The sequence below is a fragment of the Lytechinus variegatus genome, chromosome 14 (assembly GCF_018143015.1).
Source record: "Lytechinus variegatus isolate NC3 chromosome 14, Lvar_3.0, whole genome shotgun sequence".
NCBI classification, from domain to species: Eukaryota; Metazoa; Echinodermata; class Echinoidea; order Temnopleuroida; family Toxopneustidae; genus Lytechinus; species Lytechinus variegatus.
In genome coordinates this window covers 1,902,266-1,919,662 of record NC_054753.1, presented here as the reverse complement: position 1 = coordinate 1,919,662, position 17,397 = coordinate 1,902,266, and the positions used below count along the sequence as shown (strand labels likewise).

The 17,397-nt window shown below is 35.6% G+C and overlaps 1 protein-coding gene across 2 annotated transcripts in view; it reads right to left on the bottom strand.

The window, feature by feature from the left end:
• LOC121427645 (vacuolar protein sorting-associated protein 13D-like) overlaps positions 1-16,709 on the bottom strand; it is a 110,245-nt gene extending 93,536 nt beyond the window's left edge. Inside the window, exons 1-9 of one of the 2 annotated variants that reach the window (XM_041624150.1) lie at positions 16,632-16,709; positions 13,950-14,146; positions 13,509-13,586; positions 12,606-12,793; positions 11,914-12,003; positions 3,447-3,563; positions 2,821-2,952; positions 1,735-1,782; positions 921-1,168 (exon numbers count right to left, since the gene is read on the bottom strand). In XM_041624150.1, coding sequence (XP_041480084.1) covers positions 921-1,168; positions 1,735-1,782; positions 2,821-2,952; positions 3,447-3,563; positions 11,914-12,003; positions 12,606-12,793; positions 13,509-13,586; positions 13,950-14,046 — 998 coding nt within the window. In that variant the 5' untranslated portion in view covers positions 14,047-14,146; positions 16,632-16,709. Of the gene's footprint in view, positions 1-920; positions 1,169-1,734; positions 1,783-2,820; positions 2,953-3,446; positions 3,564-11,913; positions 12,004-12,605; positions 12,794-13,508; positions 13,587-13,949; positions 14,147-16,602 lie in introns of both variants that reach the window. The other variant, XM_041624151.1, reaches the window with a different exon arrangement.
• Positions 16,710-17,397: the final 688 nt, after the last annotated feature.

Below are 17,397 nucleotides of genomic sequence, written 5' to 3'. Positions count from 1 at the left end.
TTTTTTTTTAACATAAAATGTCACATTATGAAAAAGAAATCACATCCATATTTACGAAAAAATGTTTAAAATTCAGAAATATCGTACCTTAGACCGCAGTTACCGCTAATTCCTTTGAAATAATGATCGAAACATCGTCATCTTCGATCCTTTCGTTGGTCAACGTAAGTTGCCATCTTGGATGACGTCATCATCCTTACAGACGTATTTACCAGTCGCAAAATATCGCGATTTGAGCCGCTGCTTTGCGCTTGTATGCCAACAACGGCAACGGTGCACGGTGTGATCCGCAGCAGTTTCATAGTTACATAACTAAAAATTCGAAACTTCGCGAAGGCAAAATACAAGGCCCCGTAACGTGTATATTCACAACACACACATTCTGCTCGCATCCATTTACCTAGACTTGTTTTCCAGCCGTTTTGGATAAAATAGCGGAATTTTGACTTAGAAAAAACGGAAATGGAACACAGGAAAAAAGCGGAAATTGAAATCGGTCTTAAAAATGAAAATAGCGGATTTCCGCTAAATAGCGGAGATTTCACAGGCCTGGTAATAAAATGCTTGACGCACTCACTCATTGCGGCGCTCAAGCTGCATGCAAGCTAAAATGTGCACTGCTGTTGCAGAAGAAAAAAAAACATGGAAACATGTGTATATCTTCACCCTGGTTTTAATAAAATGATTGAAAAAAAAAAGAACAACCTGAAATCACATTGATCTTATAACCATATTTGTGTAAGTTTTATGAAATAGAGACATATAGAGATGATTTTCTCAATAAAATAGGACTTTTTTACAAAAAACATTTTTTAAAGAAAAAACGTACTGCCGTATTTTGGTTGCAGAAACGTACTAAATACACCTAAAACGTACTGGTTGGCAGGTCTGTATTATTGCATTAAAAATAAAATACCAACCCCTCCTTGCCATCAGGCCATGATTCAGGCCTCCATTTCTTGTAATGCCTTGCTTTCTCATTCCGTTCAAACTCCTTCATCAAGACTGTGATGCCTCTGTACTGATTCTCTGAGAGTGATAACGGAATCTTCTGCAGCGTCAGGTCACAGACGAAGCGTGGCGTGGTGCGGGATCGTAGAGGTAGGGCCGAGCCATTCCGCTGCAGTCTGGCTTCGGCACTCACAGGTTCTATGATGTAGTCATGTTCCTAAATATATATGAATAATACAGGTGAGTTCATCTATGTCACATTTATTGGGGCCACAAATTGTCTGTATGACTTTACAAGGGTAAATTTTGACGTGATAGAAATGAATATCTTGGGTTTTACATAGAGGCTTAGTAACTGATAATAAAACCACAAGACTCCAATCAATTAACCGTAAATTGATCACAATGTATAAATCAATTGTGAAAATGAATATGATTAGTCGTAAGCTTTGTTATGGGAGCTTAAAAATAAACACTGACTTTTTGTCAAATGGACGTCAGTTTACACGGAAGTTGACACTTATTTTTTATTTTTTTTTAAATGATTTTGCAGTGTACCAAACACTTATTCAAAATACACAATATTCTCCCTTAAGCAATTATTTCACTTAAGGAAGGCAAACCTACAAAATCCTTAATTGTCAAACAAAAATAAGCTTTCAATTAAAATATGGGGATCATAGTTTCAAGAAAGAAAACAGAATACATTGGTTGTTACATCAAGATTTTACAAATTAAAGCATTGAAATGTATTAATCGAATCTGAGATGAAATGTAACTTACCTTGATCAGGTTATTCGTTGTGCGGCATTTTTCACTCATCAACGCATCCTGAAAACAAACATAACAATGTAATCACTTGCTAGATCAATTTTTGCTATAGTGAAACAAGACTTTGCATTACAGGAACAGACCCGTCTTACAAAGATTTACCATTGATCCGATCAATCGTAACTCTATGGAAATCCATCAGTGTAATAATTTTTATACTGGAAATTTGCAAAATGTCCTTTGTAAACAAAGAAGAACACACCAAATTGTCAAGAAATCAATGAATTTATGGATATACATTCATATCTAGAAAATCTTATGAACAAACATGTATTTTATATGTTGACTGTGCTGGCTTTCCATAGCTGCGATTGATCGGATCAATCACAACTCTTTGTCAGATGGGGCCAAGTGCTCTGTCTTACAAAGAGTTATGATTGATCTAATCAATCTTAACTCTATGGAAATCCATCAGTATATTTTTTTTACAAGAAATATGCAGAATGTCCTTTGAAAACAAAGAGAAGCACAGTGAATTTTCCAGAAAACAATGAAATGCATGAATATACATAATAGAAAATATTTTGAACATGCATAACAAATGTTGACATTGCTGTCCGTCCATAGTTGTGATGATCCAATCAACCTTAACTGTATGGAAAACCAACAATGTCATAATTCATTCTACCGGAAATATGCTCAACGCTGTTCGTAAACAAATCGAAGCACAAGAAAAGAATGAGTGTATGAATATACAGCATATCTAGAAAATATTTTGAACAGATGTTGATGTTGCTGGCTTTCCATAGATCAATCGTAACTCTTTATAAGACAGGCCCAGTAATCAAGTACGAATATGCAATTGATTACAGGATCTATGATTGATCTGACTTTTTGAAACTCAAACAAATGAAATTTCTTCCTATGCCCCGTAGGAATAACATTGATACTTATAAAATATTTATTTATACTTAAACTATTGTAAATATGTGAGTAACGTTTTTTTTTTTTAAGGCTTGTTAAGCCATGTTTAGACAGGATTTTACAATGCCTCATTGATTTGGGAATAGGAAAGTGTAATTTATTGAGATCACTTACCCTCAGATCTGTAAGATCAAAATCCGAGACAGGGGCAGAGTCTGTATCCCAATAGACAGCAAAGTTCTCTAGACCAACAAGCTTGAACTTCATACCTCCAGAGGCTTTCTCCCCACCTGTCTGCCTTGGCGACTGTATGCATAATGACGCATAAAAATGAAATAGATCTTCATTGTGGAAGAATTTAAAGACATTTATTCAATCAAATTGGAATTGAATGAATGAGGCTAACAAGCTTGACTGCTGCTGCTGCTGATGATAAGCTTATAAAAAAAAAATGTCTGATCAGCACACTTTTAGCATTTCTCAGATCATCCCAAGTACAACTGAAACTTGAATTGCAATCTGCCTACCCCTTTTTTCTTATTCAGTTAACAGGATCACAGCCGAGGTGCCATAGCGGAGTGGTCTAAAGGCTCCTCACAAATCACATGAAAGTCTGGGGTTCAATCCCCGGTCACTGAACCTATATCCATAAGCATGGCATTCAATCAACTACTGGTATACTCTTTTATCATACATCAAAAAAGGGGAATGATATTGGCACTAAAGATACCTATGTGCGCACATGTTCAGGTTAAAAGAAAAAAGATCACATTCAAACATTCACTTCAAGGATCACTTACATAGTTCTCATCAGTACTGACTGCAGAGATGCTCTTGATAGTGATCCCAAAGGCAAGGGACATGCCAGGAAGAATGGTAGAATCTTCATATCGGATGTGAACATCTTTAATCTTCAACTGTAGAAAGTAAATAAATAATAACCAAAGATAATTAAAGGAGAATTAAACCTTTGGAACAAGATAACTTGTGTGAAAACAGAAAAATCAAAGAAACTGATTAACGAAAGTTTCAGAAAAATCAGACAAATAATGAGAAAGTTATGAGCATTTGAATATTGCGATCACTAATGCTATGGAGATCATCACATTGGCAATGCGTCAAAGATGTGTGATGTCACTTGTGAACGACTCTCCCCATTACTTTAGTATATATTTCACTTAAACTGCCTCTTTTATCACATCTATCAGTAGATCATGTGTTCTTTCTATAGGAGGACATTTACATTAATACAGATCTTCAAAGAATACACCATGGATAAAAAGTTTGTATCACCATAAGAAAAAGCAAAAAGATACATTTGGGGGTATTTTATAGTCCATCAAAGGGAAAGTTGTTTACACGTAAAATCACACATCCTTGTCGCATTGCCAATGGGAGGATCTCCATGGCATTAGTGATTGTAATATTCTTTCTCATTATTTGTCCGATTTTTCTCAAACTTTCTTTGTTCTTATTCCTTGATTTTTCTGTTTCGATACAAGCCTACCTGCACCAAATGTTTCCATTCCCTTTAAGTATGTATTAAAAATTTTATCCATGAAAATTTTGAATAGTAAAATAGTTGACTATTAAAATGACACTGCAAAATCTTGCTTCAGATCCCATGTTCAGAATGGTTATTTTAAATTCGAGCCATGGAGTGGCTAAAAAATATAAGAAGAATTTTTTCTAAATATTTTATGTGAAAGAAATATATAAAAAATACCACAGCATCATTCAGATATGATGTGACTTTAAACAATACAATGCCTTTGCATATGCTAAACATCAATGAAACAGCACTTAAAAAATCAATGAAACAATTAATATAAATCAAAATTTATCATGTCTAAATGTAATTCATGTGCATTGCATAAAATTAAACTGTTTTCATCCATCTGAACAAGACATAAGCTGGATACCATTTGTTATCAATTTCACAGAAATACAAATATTTACTTCTGCCTTTTTCTTGATTTGAATATCAAGGCAAAGGCTTATCTTGACCTTATCTAAACTTGATTTGAACTTAATCTTTGAACTACCTGGACTTTACAATAACTAACCTACATACAGCTGATACGAGATAAAGATATAGAAGTTTACACATTCTAGCATGCTCTAATTGATTTTCCTCCTACGTATCATGACACATGACCCATAGGGGCCTGAAACAGCAGGAGACCAACGCATTCATTTCAGTATACTGTAACTTGTAATTTTCAGTCTTAAATTCTAAAATTACAACTCTTACATCAATCAATGAACATTTAAGTTGTGCAATAATATAAATATATAAACATTTTATCATCATGGGAACCCCCCCCACTCCCCCAAAAAGGGGACTATTCAGATAATTACGGTAGTTTTAATGATGTCATCTTTACAACTGCAAATATTGATCAGTACTTGCAATATTCAGAGGAAATGTTTTTCTATCAAAACAACTTAGATTGTCGGAGTTAACCACATTAATTTTGATGCTTATCATCCTCATAAGAACATTTTACTTGTTTATGCATGATATATCAGGATGGTACATAAGCACTTGCCCGATTGCCTGGGGCAAGTTAAAGTTAGAGTCGGGCAAGTGTTTTGAAGTAAAGACCAAAACTACTTGCCCAAATTGGGCAAGCAAAATTCACAGTAGAAAGCAAAGTTCTCACAGTAGAATGACCAAATTAAGGTCGATATGATATGATATTTACCCTAATTTTGGTCATGGCAGGCAAGATAAAATCACTTTGGAAAAACAAATGCAATAACAAGGTAGATCAGTTCATGTCAATTGAGAGAAAAAGGTCAATGGTTTATAAAACCGCAAAACTTTCTTTTGAAGAGGTAAAACTTCTCTTTTTCAAAGATCTTTTTGGGCAAGTGAAATACATTTTTGGGCAATTGTATTCCAATTATTTAAAAATTTACTTGCCCGACCGGGCAAGCGCTTCTAAAAAGTTATGTAGCACCCTGGATATATGCAAAATACCATTTGTTGCAAATTTTCATTTCCAGGCAACAGCCTTGTAACATAGGCAATGTGAAGACTGTGCGAGCACATTTACTAATCTTATAAGAGAGGAGGAAATGTCTGTAAACAAAAACGACTTTCTTGTATCCCTTTTTTTGGGGGGTTTGTTTCGGTAACCAGAGCATGAGCATGGTCTCCATAGCTGTGCTAATTTCTGCCATTTTATCCATTGGAAACTGTTATTCTTCGCCATTGCTGATGTCTTACTTGCATGTGTTATGAGGATAAGATTTTTTATTGTTTTAATACTGAGCAAGTGGTGATTTAGTGGATATTTCATGGCTACTTCTCAAGGACATTAGACTAAAGGTTATCTACAGTCCCGTGTATTCAATTACATGTTTGCAGTGTTGCTGCTCACATTATAGTTAACTACATTGTTGCTGTCTGGTTTTGCTGCTCTTTGCCCCTGTTAACTACACTTCATTCATCATGGCCAGTTTGAACAGGTATGCTGCACTAGAGGTCGAAGGAGAGGAACCGGATATTACGGCTAAAATTGAGGAGGTGGTTCACAGTGCCATGGGCCTTATCCCCGATCGTAAGGGTGATGGTGGCAATCGTCGACTTGTTGGTGATATCGTGAAAGCAGTGGTGGCGGCTATGCTGCCCATGGTCCATGATTTGGCTTTAAAGATGGATCGTGGAGTGGCAATATCGGTAGTGAAAGCCCAAACTGTTGTCCAGAAGCATGACGACAGGTTGGATGACTTGGAACAGTATTCCAGGCGGGACAATGTTGTACTTAGGGGTGTTCCTGAGAGTGAAGGTGAGGCAACAAACTCCCTGGTCATCAATGTAGCCAAGTCGGTAGGTGTCGAGATGTCTGAGAAGGATCTCAGCACTAGTCATCGGTTGGGGAAGCCGCAGCCAAACAAAACAAGGCCAATTGTTGCTCGATTTATACGTCGAGATCAACGCACCCTCCTACTGCGCAACAAAAAAAAGCTGAAGGATGCATCAGATGAGGTCATGAAGAACGTCATGATTGGTGAACATTTGTCTCCTGGTCGTGCTAAGCTCTTGCAGGTCATCAAAAAAGATGAGTCAATTGATAAGGTGTGGACTATCGATGGCAACATTCACTGCATGACACGAGCTGATGGAAAAAAGCATGTCATCGGTAATCCACATGATCTCTTCAAGCGTCTAGATTGGAGCGAGGATAAGCTGAAAAATTCGGGTCTGTTTGTCGACATCTCAGAATAGGAAAAAACCGGCTCCCTTTCAGCATCAGCAGAACTAGCCATTGTGAGTCTGAACGTTAATGGTTTGAACAGTAAACTGAACTTAGGTATTTTAGATCTATACCTAAAGAACTTTGATGTTATTTGTCTTTCGGAAACTAAAAGTGATATTCCTGACCTATCTCAATCTATTCTACATGATTACGAGTGTTATAGTATGCAGAAAAATATACACGCTCAATTCAAATATGGGGGATTTCATGGTATGTGTATACTTATGAAAAAAGAGATTTTTGCATTTTCTGAAAGAATCCAAGGTACAGTGTCTGAATCGATAATTTGGATTAAAATTGATAGCAATGTTCTTGGTTACGATTTCGTTTTGGCTGCAGTTTATTTACCTTGTGAAGGGTCTATACATCACTCTAATGAGGTTTTTGATAATTTTGTCCATGATGTAATTGACATAAGAAGTAGATTTGATTTACCTTTTTGTTTTCTGGGCGACTTTAATGCACGGACTGGTACACTCAATGACTTTTTAGATTCGAAAGACAAGGTTTTGAACTTGACTGGATTTGACTTTTTTGATGATGATGATGATGATGACAACAGTATTCTTAAGGCATTGCAGGAATTTGGTATAAATACCAATCGCTATAATTATGATAAGCATGTGAACAATAACGGTAGTAAGCTTATTGACATTTGCCAGAGCTTTGATTTCAAAATAGTAAATGGAAGGTTTGGAGATGACAGGAATTTGGGGAACTACACATGCTTTAATAAAAACGGTGGTTGTAGTACAATTGACTATGCTTTGGTATCTTACCCACTCCTTTATCATGTAAGTGATTTTCGAATTGATACTTTTGATAAATGTTTATCTGATGTGCATTCTCCCATTATGATAACTCTGCAGTCAACTAGTTTTCAGGCTCATTCGTCTGGGAGTGAATTAGAGTCTGTACTTGCAAGTGATGAAGGTGTAAGTATGCCTGCAATGACTTTCAAATGGTCAAACAATGTCAAAAAAGATTTTTCACAAAATATTAATGATTCAGTTGGTACTCTTAAAAATAGTTTGGACTGCCTTATGGAAAATGTTAACCAAGAGGAACTTGACTTATTTTACTCGCAAGTCTGTAAGGTTTTCACGGATGCTGCTCAAGATGTTGGGGTATCTAAATGGAAACATCTCAAATCTAAAAATCAAAGAAAGAGAAGTGTTGAGAATAAACCGTGGTTTGATGCAGAATGTAATGCAGCAAGGAGTGAGTATTTAAACATTAAGAACCGCATAAGAAGAAGAAGGAAATTGAACCCTGAAATACACACTGATCTTGATAACGCCAGTAGACATTATAAAAGGTTTTTAAGAGGTAAAAAAAGACAATATGAGAAGAACTTAAATGACTCTCTTCGTTCTTTGAAGACAGATGATCCAAAGGCGTACTGGAAAAAGTTGAATGCTAGTGAGAATAAGAAACACTCTGGCATGTCTGGTGACAAAGTTTTGTTATCTGATTTTGCAAGACACTTTTGCTCCTTAGGTAATAGCCTGTCTGAAAACGATATAACTTTAGTAGACCTTGTAACTAATTCAGGTGATTCAAATGACGTATTGAATGCACCAATTACAATAAACGAAGTTGAAAAAATGATAATGAACTTGAAGAATGCTAAAGCCTGTGGAAAGGATTTTGTTACGAAATGAATTTTTGAAAAGTTGTCCACGAAGCATGCTTAAAATTTTAGTGAAATTTTTCAATGTTGTTTTGAATAGTGGCTATGTCCCCACAGAATGGTGTATTGGAATAATTGTCCCCATCTATAAAAACAAGGGGCAAGATACCAACCCAGATAATTATAGGGGAATCACACTGTTAAGCTGTTTAGGTAAGCTATTTACATCTATTTTGAATCAAAGGATTACGCAGTTCCTCGATGCTGAACAAATAATTGGGGAAGAGCAGGCTGGTTTTCGTTCAGGCTATTCAACGACTGACCATGTGTTTGCTTTGAAGTCTATAATTGATTTTTATGTTAAAAAAAAGAAACGTCTATACTGTGCTTTTATCGATTATAAAAAAGCTTTTGATCTAATTGATAGAACAAGTTTATGGCTTAAACTGTTGAAGTTAGGCGTTAATGGCAAAATATTTACTATTATCAACAACATTTACAAATATGCAAAGTCTTGTGTTACTGTAAATGGTAAATGTTCTGAATTTTTTACATGTAACATTGGCGTTCGCCAGGGGGAAAACCTTTCCCCCTTGTTATTTGCAATATACTTGAATGATTTTCAAGAACATCTGAGCAGATTCTACAGTGGTCTTAGCTCTTTGGTAAATGACGTACGTGGCTACCTAGATGATGAAGATGTAGAAACCTTTGTTAAACTTCACTGTCTATTGTATGCTGATGATACCATAATTTTAGCAGAAAGTCCAGAAGAATTGCAAAAAGCATTAGACGGAGTAGAAAATTATTGTAATACTTGGCAGTTGACTGTCAATACAAGCAAAACCAAGATTGTTATTTTCTCTAAAGGAAAAGTTAGAAATGTACCTAGTTTCACTCTAAGTGGTGATGTGATTGATGTTGTAGATGATTTGGTATACCTTGGAATTCGATTCAATTATAATGGTAGTTTTAAGAAAGCAATATCAAAGCAAGTGACACAGGCCAGAAAGGCTTTATATTGTATGCTGGTAAAAGCAAAAAGATTACAACTTTCAGTAGATACACAGTGCCACTTATTTGATCATATGGTATTGCCGGTATTACTGTATGGTTGTGAAGTGTGGGGATTTGAGTGCATAAAGCAGATTGAAATTTTCCATAGGAAATTCTTAAGGACAATGCTACATGTAAATAGATGTACACCAGACTGCATGGTGTACGGTGAAACAGGACGTGGACCGATATTGAACCAAGTCAAATGTAGAATGGTTGGATATTGGTTAAGAATAATTAAGGGAAAACAACAGAAGTATTCAAATATTTTATATAACCTGCTTAATCACATGCACACTGTCAATGAATCATCCTTCACATCACTCTGGCTAAAATGTATCAAAGATATTTTTCAAAATGCAGGGTTAGGTAACATTTGGTTGCATCACGGTAATGGACGTAGCAGTCAATGGATTCTCAATGTTCTGAAAACACGTCTTTCTGACATGTGTCAACAAGATTGGAAATCGTCAACCTGGTCTAACCGTATTTGTACGAATTATAGGATGTTTAAAAATGATCCTCATATGGAAACATACTTTTTAGTATTAAGCAAGAAAGATATTGTTACTCTGAGCAAATTTCGTTGTCGGTCACATGCACTACCTGTAAATAATAGTAGGTATGATTTAAGTTTATTGAAAGATACAAATTGTCCACTTTGTTTATCCTCAAACTCAGGTGATGAATTTCATTACCTTTTTGAATGTCCTTTCTTCCAGAAGGAGAGAAACTTGTATATACCAAGACATATCAATAACATCAGGTCAAGTGCACTTAAAATATCGAAGTTATTTAATTCTGCTGATACTTGCCAGCTTAAAAAAATAGCAAAATTTGCCAGAACTATCATGTTGCAATTCCACCAGTCTCCCAGGTCAAGTATTGAGGACGATGTGCCTAGTAACAAAAGTAATACCAATATAATTGTACGTACCCGTAGCGGTAGGATAATCAAACGGCCAGACAGGCTAGTCTTGTAAAACGTTTTCAAAATACAAACAAATACAAACTCGAAGAAAAAAAATGAAATAAAACTATACAAAAAAAAAAATAGCTCAAGTATGATACTAGTTTTGTTTATTTAATCTATACAATCCATATTAAACTCTTAATGCTCTGTGTTATATCATTCATGTACATTACATGTTGTATTTACTCTGTATTCTATATAGGCTGAATATTTTCATATACTATTATGTTCACATCTATTATGCTTGTATATCTTTTGTAAATATGTTTATATGTTTGTACTCTCATACCCCGAGAGGGGGTCGATAGAGTCAATAAATCTTATCTTATCTTATAAAGGAGCTGATCTAATATAAAGCAGTAAGATCTAACAACTTGCCATTTATCCGAAAATTACAGTCAGATTTTTAAAGAATGAAATCTTTGAAACAAGATAGCTTAATGTGAAAACAGAAAAATCAAAGAAACAGATCAACGAAACTATGAGAAAAATCGGACAATGAGAAAGTAATGGGCATTTGAATATTGCGATCACTAATGACATGGAGATCCTCACATTGGCAATGCGACGAAGATGTATGATCTCACTTGTGAACAACTCTCCCAATTACTTTAGTATAAATTTCACTTAAACTGCCTCTTTTATCACATCTATCAGTAGATCATGTGTTCTTTCTATAGGAGGGCATGTAATACAGGTAAAAAAAAATACATCATGGATAGAGTTTGTATCACCATGAGAAAAAGCAAAGAGACATTTTGGGGTATTTCATAGTCAATCAAAGGGAAAGTTGTTCACATGTGACATCACACATCCTTGTCGCATTGCCAATGGGAGGATCTCCATATAGCATTAGTGATTGCAATATTCAAATGCTCATAACTTTCTCATTATTTGTCCTGTTTTCTGTATCGACACAAGCCTATTTGTTCCAAAGGTTTCATTCCCCTTTAAGTATAGTTGCCAGATCTGAGTTCTTTTTAGACAACAAATGTTGACGAAACTCAACCCAGGGCCCCGTCTTGCAAAGAGTTGCAATTGATCCGATTAACCACAACTATGGATGGCCAGCAACGCCAACATCTAAAATTCAAATTTGTTCAAAATATTTTCTAGATATGACGTGTACTCATACATTCGTCCCTCATGTTGTCTTGGCAATTTGATGTGCTCCTCCTTGTTCACAAAAGGACTTTGTGCAAAATTTCGATTGGAAAATTATGACAATGACGGATATTTTCATATAGTTGAGATTAATCAAATCAAACGCAACTCGATGTACATGTAAGACAGGGTCAAGGTTTCATCTTTATGGTTGAAAGATAGAAGAAACTTACTTGAAGATTTTCCAGGACATTGTAGAAGATATTAGTAGAGTATGCGTACCAAGATGAATCCTCGTTAGGACCAGATGCTTCTATCTTTCTCTATCAAAATCATAAGTTAAAAGCATGCAGAAAAAATTATAATTAAAGCATTAAGTAAGATAACAAATGGAATAAAAAAGAACATTGAAATGATGCTTCAATCTATCTTTATCATAACAAGTCAACATCGATAAAGAACAAATATCTTAACTAACAATGATTCAGATACCAAAATAAGAAATATTTCAAATGATAGCAAAAATCTAGAATCTCTCCCCCCTACCCCCCCCCAAAAAAAAATGTATACTATTGTATCAGTCTAGCTACTAAATTAAGAAAATAAAATCAGGAGCAATGAGGGTTACTTATTGGTATATACAGATAATGCAGCAGCACAGAATGAAAGATTCAATCTCCGACCAGTTCAATGGAGCCTTCATGCAATACAGTTGTAAACCATCTAGAATTAACAACTTACATGTACCTACATTACACAGCACAAGACATAAGGATTAAGTAGCAACAAACATGAAAATAAAATGCTTGCCGGATAAAGAGAGTATACAAGATACATGTATAATGATACAAGATGTTGTACAGCTGATAGTCACGATTAACCGCAATATCATCAATGACTAGCCCTAGTTCGATAATCTTCTTACCTTCCATTGTGACTCCATAGCATCCAGCTGCTGCTGCTTTCTCTCCTGCTCCTGTTCTTCCTCCTTCTCGTCATACTTAGTCCTCAATGCAGGACCAGCTACCAGGTACAGGTTCTCTATAGATATCACCCATGGTTCTGTCTTGAGATGTCTGACTGGGATCTGAAGACAGATCTTACCGATGAAACCTGTGAGTCAATGTCAAAAGGATTCATGGTTAATAGTGAGAATTATCTTCTTCAGTAACAACGTCAAAGTAGATGAGTTACAGAGTCTCTGTAGTGATTGGCAGATAAAATACGGCATCTTGACAGGCAGTCAGAGCATTGAGGCTCATCATCTCATCTACTCTTCTATGCCAAGGTCCTTCTTATCATCTACCTATCGCTTCCAAGACTCAACTCATCTACTCTACTCCTTCCAATTCCTGTTCTTCCTCTTTCTCATATTTACTTCTGCAAGATTGTTCTTGAAATGGTATTAGTGGTATAGGAGTACTCTGTTTTATGTTAATAGTACTGATAGTCACCAAAGGTTCAATATGCCAAAGAAGCTTTAATGATAACAAGTCCCCTTCCCCCAAAGTGATATAGAAGTAAAGAATTCAAATTTTCTGCATAGGACATTGAAATATTGTTCACATGGAAAAGGTATTTGCTTCGTTAAATCAAGTAAAGCAATTTAGCAAAGCAGTCCTAGGCCCTGTGCCATCAAAGTAACGTGATGGTAACTCCACCATCCAATGGTGACCTACATGAAATCCTTGCTTTTGATTGGCTAGTTCCCATTTAATGGCAAAGTTACTAAACCAGCAAACATTATGCAACAGGGCCCAGAACGGATTTTCATAGAGCTTTATGCCCCATGGCTGTAATATATAGCAAGATTCAAGTTAAATCATACCAGCTTTGACTTCTACAGGAAGGTCCAATTCTCTTAAGGCATCTTTCCTCAATGGAAGATTCTCCAACTCAACTGCACCTGTATTCAAATAGAATTTTTTTAAGGGGAATGATTAGTGAGTAATCTTGGAATCAGGACTGCTACCATAATTTTATGAGTATGACATGTTTGCATCATTACAATTCAATTCCAGTAAATGAGCTGAAAGCTTTTGTAAAATGTTTGCTCATTGCAAGTGACTTACAGGTAATTACACTCACACCATTTTACACTGATAAACATCCTACCTCTTCATCTAATATGAGAGATCATGTAATTATAAACTTTTGCCAATATTTTTTTGTATGCAATATCACAGACAATCTTGAGTGAGTGGTGAATGAGTGAGTGAACGAACGAACGAGTGAATGAACGAACGAACAAATTAACAAATGAACATACCGGTGAGAAGTCCAATTGAGAGCTGATCCGTGTTGAGATTCTCCACATACTCTCCCAGGTATGTATTGAGAACCCATGCTGCCAGCCGTTCTAACATCACAGTTTGATTCTAATCTTCTGCACTGGACGATCTCTGATGCATCACTGGTAGACGATGGTCTGCGTATTTCATTTGCAAATATCTGTTATGAATAGGCCTAGTTATGAACACAAAAATATGATAGTGAATCTCAGGAGAAGAAAAAACAAACAGATGGATTCTCAACTGCACATAATCAATAACAGGATGGAACATGTGATGGACGGACGACTCAAGAACATGCCTCCGGCAACCACTTACAGTGGACTTGCAAGGGTAAAGTGATATAATCAGGAAAAGGAGCATTTGCAGTCATGTCTTGATTTCATACTCAGAAATTATCTTACAGGTCAAGCCCACAATATCAAAACAGATCTAAAACAAAACATTGCAATCGCAAGAATGTGTGGCCGGTGGCCGCAGCGATACTCGTGATTGCAGAAATGATGTCTTCAAATTGGCTGTGAATTTATAACTTGCAAAGGTATAGGTATGGGTTTTTAAATCACCAATTTTGATACTGATAGAAGTATGGACATGGAGTGAGTTTTTCATATTTTCATTACCTTATTACCTTACTACCGGATGTACTGGCAAAATGTAGAAAGCTGCAGCCAAGTTTCATCGTATTTTTTTCATATTTTTGTATCAACTTTTCAACATGACCCCCAAAATCCCACCTTTGTGAATCGATGGGTCAGTTCCTATGGACTGACCCTGGTGGTACGTGTAGTGTGGCCGTACTAGTGAAGTGTAGTAGAGCACACCCGAACCAACACATGAGGTAGGTCTGAAGGGCCACCTGAGAAAAATTTTGATTTGAACCGATGAAGAAAAATGCATAATGTTGTAGCATAATGCTACAAATTTCATCCCAATCGGATGTTGAATAAGAAAGTTATGATATTCTAAATTTTGCATATATATCACAAAACAGTTATATGCACAAATCAGTGACATGCACCTGAGAGTTGATGATGTCCCTAACATACTATTTCTTTTGTTTTTTCAATGTTTGAATTATACAATATTTCATTTTTTACAAATATTACCATGACAACCAACTTGACTGATTCATAAAATGTTGAAATAATGGTAATTCCAAATGTTCAGGGAGCAATAAAACTTTGTTTCATATGACAATGAGAAAATTAGAACGTTTCATATAATAACATTCAAAGGAAATAGTGATGTCATCAGTCCCCTCATTTGCATATCGACCAGGATGTGCATATACATGTATTGTAACTGTTTTGTGAAATTAAACAAAACTTTCAAATGTCATGATTTTCTTATTTTCGAAATTTGTTGTTAAGATTTTCTAGAGAAATGGTATGATGGCAATGTTCTTCACTTTCTATCACTTTTTTTTACGCTGAAATAAAAAAAAGTGTAATTTTACGCATTTTTCGACAGCTCGCGATTCCCATAGGTGCGCGTGTATTAACTGTGTTAGTGCTCGGCTTAGCCCCGCTCAACAACTGACTTGATTTTGTGATCATTTATCCTCAAGTTACCACTTTATCGCAGAAGATGGACTTTCTTGTAGTTGTATTCCATTAACTCCATTTTCTCATCACAAAATTTGGTGTATTTGCACAATTTTGTTTAAGTTTTTCACCTTTTCTCTCTGGTCGTAAGAAGCAAACAACCGATGAACGGTCCAATGCTCTTCATCGCAATTCTACGTAGCTCAGCCGTGCGATGCGCGGACTTGCCACAGGTATCGTAATATAAACATGATAAAATGATTTTATCATATTCATAATTTTCATATTTGGAATAGCAAGTGCGATTTCTTTCTTGATAATGTTTCCTCTAGTTGTCATTTTTAAAAAAAGAACTGAAATAAAGGTGTCCGGCAATAGGATATAGTGAGTGATCGTATTACCGACCGGCCTTGTATTACCGAACGCGCGCATCATATGCGTCAGAAAATAATCAAATACGCTCAAACCTTTGCAACTTCAATAGAAAAATGATGAAAAATTATCAAAAACACAATTTCGAAGTCTTTATACATGTTATATCCTCAAAACAATAAAATATGGTCAAAATAGCTCATAAGTGACTTTGTTGTTTTCCCAACTTTTCCCATAGAAAACACACGTTCGGTAATACGAGACCTTTTCAAGTGACCAAAATATTTCACTTGCGAAGAGGGGTCCGATTGGAAGCTGATGTCGTAAAAATGAAAAACAATTTCGGCAAAATTTCTGCATATTTATATTTTGTAGGTATTTGTGTATTTATGGTGAAAGTGTGGTGAATTTTATTGGAATAATGTGTTTGATATGATCAAATTCATGAAAAGTGTTCGGTAATACGATCCACTACCATTGTCATTGACCATACACTGCCATGATATAATTAAACGTAACGCTAAAACAGGACACACAAAATAACGGATGGGACCGAAAGCATATTTTGACAATTCGGCAAGATTTTCTCCAATCAAGAAATGGTAATATTCAGTATTGGTATGAACGGAAATTCTCATAATCAGTCGAAAAAATCTACATATACTCATATATATCTATTTAATATAAAAAGTGAACAAAGTGCTAACTTTACCCCCTAAATTAAATGTTACAGTCACCTACATGTAATTCAGCAAGGGAGCGCCGCTGCGTTATCTCTCGGTACGAAGAAGCTAATATAGAAGATACCCAACTGATGTACAGCCTGTATAGAGCCAGGCGAATCAAGCTCACAAAGTACATTCGCACGAAAGAAAATTTTCAAACTTAACACTGCATTAAAAACATAAAAAGCAATGCACAACTTTCATTTAGTCCAGGGGCAGATCCAGCTTTCGCCAATAAGGGGGGGGCCTAAAATATTTTCATCAACATTTTTCTTGATTGACCGCTATAATCTGATTTTTGGGTTTTTTTTCTGGGGGTAGTCCTAATTATAAAGACTAAAGTTTTAAGTTTATGTTGTTTTATTGTTATAAACAAGATAAGGTATCTCGTGTGGTCTTATTATAATTTTTGTCCTTACACCTGAAGATTCTGAGGAGATTTTATAATCATGAAAAAAGGATAAGTATCCAGCTAAACAATGCGAGCGCGAAGCGCGAGCCGAAATTTTACTATAACAACGTGAAAAGGGACTCAATTAGGACTGTTTTTAGTATTAATGAAGAGGATACAAGTATCACCAATTAAATAATGAGAGTGTGAAACGCGAGCTCAATATATTATGATATTCCGACCTGAAAACTGGACAGTCTAAGTGCGTTTTTATTCAATAAAGAAAAAGCTGCGTGTCTCAAAATATTAAATGCGAGCGCGAAGCACGAGCTTAATTTTTTGATGTACTGACATGATAAAGGAGCATTTTGACAAATTTTGGCAAGAATTT